General features: G+C 40.8%; 1 protein-coding gene across 1 annotated transcript in view; it reads right to left on the reverse strand.

The window, feature by feature from the left end:
• Positions 1–4,565, reverse strand: part of parvb (parvin, beta) — a gene marked incomplete in the record, with an annotated part of 80,718 nt that extends 76,153 nt beyond the window's left edge. The window contains 1 exon segment of the mRNA XM_037683646.1: positions 4,447–4,565. Coding sequence (XP_037539574.1) covers positions 4,447–4,561 — 115 coding nt within the window.
• Between the last annotated feature and the right edge of the window lie 2,460 nt (positions 4,566–7,025).

Consider the following 7,025-nt stretch of genomic DNA (forward strand, 5'->3'; position numbering starts at 1 on the left):
GTCAATAAATGAAAAAGACTAATATTGTGAATGGAAACTGGTCTACTAAACCTTCCTATAGGCTAAAAAGATCGACTGTACTTCTATTTTTTAGCTGATTCCGTTATTAAGCTATCAGTTTGCTCTATTGTAAGTTTTAGAAAGCAAAAGTCTGAGACTGCCTCCTCTCTTTAAAGTTTTATTTTTGACATGTTTGATAAAAATTGCTTTCTCTCAAACCATTTTGTCTTCACTTCTAAAATATGAACTTCTTGGTCTTCAAAAGAGTGTCTTATCCTTGAGGTGTAGGTGGACCACTGAGTCTTGTCCTGAAGAGCTGCTCTCCAGTTGAGCCGTCTGTGGAGTTTGTTGAGTTTCTCCAGTTTAGAGGTTTGAACGTTCCTCGCTGCTCTGAAATGTTTACCCCACACCGATCAGTCTGGGGGTTCTGTCCTAAGGATGAACCAGCCTCTGTCTGAGGGTCCTGTTAAGTTTCAAATGGATGTCATGTTTGGAGAAAATCCAGAGTTTCTCAGAGACTTCAGCAACATCTGGGATGACAACGTTTTGTGTTTGTTATCCTCCATGTTCTGTTCTGTGGTGTTTTTTAGATTTCCTCGCTGACTTGACAAAAGCTTAGTTAAGATATTCACATGTTTGGAGAGCTTCTTTCTTTTCTTTTTATGTCCTCCTGCCCTCGTGGGGACATGTTCTGCCCTCGTGGAGACATGTTCTGTCCTCATGGGGACATGTTCTGCTCTTGTGGGGACATGTTCTGTCCTGTGGTGTACAGTTCTAATGAGTAATCTAAAGACTGCATTCCAACAGTTAGAGAGAACCAGACAGAACAAACTGATCTGTGTGAGTTGATTTCCAGTAAACCTCCATGTTTAGACTTCCATCACTTTCCACGTGCACCAAACGGTCTATAAAATCCAGCTTGTTGTAATTAGCATCTGCTCTGGTGAACTTGATGTTGTCAAAAGACTGTGTCTTCTTAGTTTGAATTTGTCCTTCTGAGGACAAATTCAGTCTTATAAGGAATGAGTTTGTTGTAGCTCCTCGGACTTATGAAGTCTTTTGGATGAAAGGATGGATGGATGGATTTTTCTACCTGGATTATTGAGTATGAATCTGGATATTTTGAATTTCTTAACTTAGATTTTCACCCAGGTATCATCCACATGTCTGAACCAGTGGCTGGGTGCTGTTCCCTCAACGAAGTCCAGGGCTCTCTTTTCTACTTCCTTTGTGATGCTGAATGTCCCATGGCACAACAATGCTTCTGCCTGTAAGAACTGTCAGTAAGAACTGTCAGTAAGGACTGTCAGTAAGAACTGTCACTAAGAATTGTCGGTAAGAACTGCCTGTAAGAACTGCCAGTAAGAACTGCCTGTAAGAACTGCCGGTAAGAACTGCCTGTAAGAACTGTCGGTAAGAACTGCCTATAAGAACTGCCTGTAAGAAATGCCTGCAAGAACTGTCAGTAAGAACTGCCTGCAAGAACTGTCAGTAAGAACTGCCTGTAAGAACTGTCGGTAAGAACTGTCAATAAACTTGAACTAAGTGGCAGAAAGACAGTTCCAGCAGAGCACAGATAAATGGACTGTACTTATATAGCGCCTGCCTATCTTATTTCAAGATACTCAAAGCACTTTACACTACAATCTGTGTCCTCATTTACCCATTCATACAGCACTCTAATAGGGGGCCGTTTACACGGCGCGTATTTTGAGTGCATCCGCAGCTTTCTCTCTGCGGTTCTGCTGATCATTTACACGACACCAGTGGCCCCCCCTCTTTGAATCTGGAGATTTCTGAACCCACCTTCCAGAGTGGAGGTTTTTCGATGACCCCCCGCTGATAATGTAAACATCTCCCGCTGAGGTTTTGTGTTAAACCACATGCGCACACACACGCGTGGACAGACGCTATATTTCTATCAACATGGCGGCGGACAGTGCTTTCAGAACTACGACTGATGGAATATATTTTTAATCTCGTAGTTAATCTACGTCAGATTCTAGGTGCTGTGACCGACATCTGTGTTAGAAGAGACACAATCTGATCCAGTTCTGATGTCGCTGTTTATAGAACGAGGCACACGCACATGTCGCGCTGCACTATAACATCTAAATGTGCTAAATAATAACAGTTTAATTATAATAAACAGTATTTATGTTAGTGTGAAATATAATGAAGCTCTGAGCTAAATGAAGCTATCTGGACATTATGTAATTCAAATTTAAAATGATGCTAAACATATAGCGTGAACACTAAAGTTGAAAATAAAGACATCAGGTTTAATTTTTATTTATTTATTCAACACCACAAACTGTATGTCACACAAACACTGATAATTAAACTGAAGACACTATTAAAACACGTTAACTGAACATGAATGGATTGAATAAAAGAACTGAGGGGAATTTTAAACAAATAGATCATCAACAGCTCTCTTCAACGTCCTCCTGCAGTTCATCTGGGCCTCGTTCAGAACCGTTACGCCTGGTGGAAGGACAGCTTCTTCTTCTTTCAGGAAAAAATAAAAACTCAGTTGGTTGTTTTGTAACCGAAGTAAACACAAGCTAACATTATTAAGAACGTTGATTTACCTGCTGTAAAACAGCTACTGATTATCACGGAGTAAAGTCCGACATCGTCGACTCGGTTCTGGTCCACTCAGCGACCGGTGTGGAGCTGTTAGACAAAGCGGTCTTGCTTGACATCAAATCTGTCGACTCTCATCCAAAATCCACCTTTAACTTGTCGTTACGTTGTTGTTAGCTGATTAGCCCAGAGGAAAACAGCGTGCCGAGGCAGCACGCATGCGCATTAGGTGAAGGTACAAAATTCACAGCGCCATCTAATGACCTGGCATGGTAACTACAGCGGATTCGGGAGGGCGGGGGGGAATCCTCCGGATGCATGTAAACCCAAAATGCGACCGTGTCAATGCAAATCTTTTCCTCTAATTAACATAAGAAAGAACCTACGTTTCCCCCCATCGAGTCCATGTAAATAGGGCCTAGATCTCTACAAAGCTAATTGAACAAATCATTCTAATGAGACTAATCAGTGCTTTTAGATCACATTCTGTCACACTGTTCTTGGTGCAAAATTTATAAAAAAAAAACCCCACACACACCCACACAAACAGTCCAAATCGTCCAGTTTCACTTTTTACGTATATAGATATCCCTCCTCCCCTTTTCTCTCACACTTCCCTCTCCCTTTCTCACTCACTCCCCGTCTTTATCTGTTTCAGTCCGAGGAACACACACGAGCACTGTGCATCACACACACACACAAACTCAGAGGAAAAAGGAGTGAGGTGGAAATCATAAACACATGGCTGAGAGAAAACACACACACATATTTGCGTGGCATTAACCCTTGCAGCTGTCCCTCTGAACCAGACCAGCTTTGGGGACAGTGGAAGAGCAGAGAATACTTCTAGAAAAGTAGTTTGACACACTGATACACTGATGGGACACACATCAGAGGCTATGACGGGTTCAGTGTCTTGCCCAGGGACACTTCTTCATGTGCCTGCTGGTGGATTCGAACCCCCAACTCTCGCATTGGAGGACGACTGCTCTAACCACTCAGCCACAGCCACCCCAGATCTGGATTGGGGTATATGTATACTGTTTTGCTTTTACAATTTATTGTTGGCTGTAACTGGGACCCTGTGTACATAATTCTGTTCCACCACATGTACCACATGGGGTGCGAAATAAAGAACCTTGAATCCTTGAAACCTTGAATCCTTGAATATATGCATGTCCCGTCCTGAATGACTGAGGAACTACAACAGCATATCCTCTTGTAGACTATTGTGTCTGACCATCTCTGAATAAAAATTGACTTCAAAAGTTTGACTGCGTTTCCTGTCTAAAGCTCTTAAAGTGAGCTGAAACCATCAACATAATAACTAATGGTGGCAAAATGTGGTTGGCATTCAAGGAGGCTCCTGAACAATTAACATTTCTCTGACCTCCCACTGGAGGTGGAAATCACAAACACATGGCTGAGAGAAAACACACACAAATATTTGTGTGGCATTAACCCTTGCAGCTGTCCCTCTGAACCAGACCAGCTTTGGGGACAGTGGAAGAGCAGAGAATACTTCTAGAAAAGTAGTTTGAAGGTGTAAACAAATCTCACGTTCTTTTTACAAAGTTGCCCCATGTGGGACATATGTTATGTCCTTTCCCTCATGCTGCATGCCAGAGGGAGCTGCTATGAAGTCATTGTTTATTTTAATTTGACACATTTCTTTCTATTTTAAGGACAACGGCTTCATACCAATGTTCTACACTGACTGACCTCAAAATAATAGTAACAGCCATTTGTAACACATCTTATACCTTAGAAACCAAGTCAACTAATGTGATCATTTAGTGATGAGATCCTTTTCATTCAGAGCATGTGCAGCACCATGGACAGTAAGGAAGTCCTCACCTTCTTTGGATTTCTTCTTCCTGGCCAGGGTTCCTCCTAACTTCCCCAGGAAGGATTCGTCTTTTTTCATTTTTGTGGACTGCAGGCTGGCAGATGCTCCCAGAGCCAGAGACATGTTCTGTGTGAGAGAGAGAGGGGGGGGGGGATCTGTGTGGTCACTCCACTCTCAGCTTACCCCTCCCCGTGATGCATTCAGGGGGCGGAGGACAATCAATCAGCCAAACACAAAGTCACAGATGCATCACAAGCTTTAAAGAGGCAGCGGTGGTTGAATCACACCGGAGTCAAGTTTTCCATTGAACCACACGTCCCACAGCACCACCTACAGGCCTGATGAGCAGAACAAGTCAACTCTGTGTGTTTTTCTAAAAAGGACCAATTCTGGTCATTTTGAATTGGGATTCTGTGGAAATGTTATGGACAACTGATATCTTACCTGTTACAGGAAATGCTGAAACTGAGTTATTAATTAACCTTTATTTATTTCCCAGGTTGGAGGTGTAAAGGAATTGAATATTTGGAACATGTATATGAGGAAGTAGACTATATCCTGTAGTGAACTAGACCTCTGACATCAATCTGTCTCTGAAGACCTTCAGGGGACAGGAACTGTTATTTCATTGATTTGAATCCAGAAATACAAATTATCTCATCAAGAGACTATTTAATTGTATCCTGAATTAATAAATTGAAAGAACACTCTTCTTTTTACATTATCATTACTATTTTACAATATCTTGATAATCAAAAGTGTGTTTAGTTCATACCATTTCTAAATGTTGAAGTGAACCACTCATTTAAATCAACTTGAAACAGTATTAATGATTTTTAAACCTCATTAGACTTTGATCATACAGTTAAATGTCTATTTACGAAGTAAGTGTGCATTTAGTCTTCTGTCTGAATGAGGAGTAGTGGATGTCGGTCGAAAGTCAGAGACAAGTTATGAGAACGAAGTGCCTTGTTTTTAAAACTCTCAGACAGTAAATAAGAACTAGCTGGCACCTGCTTTGTCTCACTTCTTCATAATATTTCTCTGTCTGTACTATAACCGTTCTTAAAACATTCCTGCTCTCTCCTGACTCCTAGTGACCCTCTGACATCACTAAAACTACACCCCTGCTGGTTGTTTCAACCAATCAGGAAGTACCACATAACAGGAAGTGGATACCCTTTAAAAGGCAACACTTCTTGGAACTAGAGTCTTAGTGAGATGGAGAAGCTTCGTCTGGAGGCGTTTTCGAGCGGATGGATGACGGAGAGAGAAAAGATGAGTCAGCAATTTGGTAAGGCGGTTGGCAGCGGCTGGGCTGTGAATGGGCAGGAGGTTGCAGAGGGAAGTTCTGGATCAGGAAGTGAGTTTGATGAAATGGAAGAAAATAGTGGCGGAAATGAAGAAGATTGGAGTAAGTTAGCTGCTTCAAAAAGCAGAAAAAAGCGTAAAAAGCAGACATCAGCTGAAGATATTTCTAACCCAGAAAATGATGAGGAAAATGAACTAGTAACTAAGAAACCAAAAGATGAGTATAAAGTTATTATTAAATTAAATCAAGAGGGAGAATCTTTTGGTGAATGGAACCCAATACAATTAACCAAAACAATAAATAAACTAATAGGTGAAGTCCTTAGCGCTAAGGTTTTACGAAGCGGAGCACTTTTTGTTCATTGCAGAGACAGCATTCAACAAGGAAAGGCAATTAAGATTCACAAAATGGAAGGAAAGAAAGTTCAGAGCAGTCTGGTTGAAAACAAAAAAATGGGTAGAGGAGTCATTAGTGGAGTCCCTTTAAAAATCTCAAATGAAGAAATTCAAGCAAACATACGTGGAGCAAAAGTGAAAGAAATTAAACGTCTGCAAACAACAAGAAATGGAGAACGATGTAACAGCTTGTCAGTCTTGATTAAATTTGAAGGTGAATGTTTACCAAGTAAAGTCTACATAGGCTATATGAGCTATGATGTGAAACAATACATTCCTCCTCCGTTAAGGTGTTTTAAATGCCAGAAATTTGGACATGTAGCAGCAATCTGTAAAGGAAAACAACGATGTGGAAGATGTGCAGGTGAACATGAATATGGGAAATGTGAAAAAGAGGCAAAAATTAAATGTTGTAACTGTGGAGAAGAACACACTTCTGCTTACCGTGGATGTCAATACAGTAAAAGAGCAGAGGAAATCCAAAAAGTGAAACTAGCTCAAGGGATAACTTATGCTGAAGCTGTGAAAAGAATCCCAAATCAACCAGAGAAGCCAAAACCAACAGTGACACCAAATATAAAACCAAAAACTTGTGATGGATGCTCTAAAATACCTAATGATTCAATGATAGTGAACAAAAAGGATTTTGTGCTGTTTATGGTGGAAGTGATTAATTGTTCAGCTCAGACAGTAAAGAAAACTGAAAAGATTAAAATCATAGTGAGGGCTGCAGAAAAATATCTAGATGTTAAAGACCTTGGTTGGGAAGCTGTAGAAAATATGATAGGTAAAGGAGTAACACCAACTCAGTCAGAAGGTGCTACTTCCACATGGTCATAAACATATTTCAATGGAACGCTAGAAGTCTCATCTCAAATGG

This window comes from Nematolebias whitei, chromosome 10 (assembly GCF_014905685.2).
Source record: "Nematolebias whitei isolate Nwh7 chromosome 10, NemWhi1, whole genome shotgun sequence".
Classification (NCBI taxonomy): Eukaryota; Metazoa; Chordata; class Actinopteri; order Cyprinodontiformes; family Rivulidae; genus Nematolebias; species Nematolebias whitei.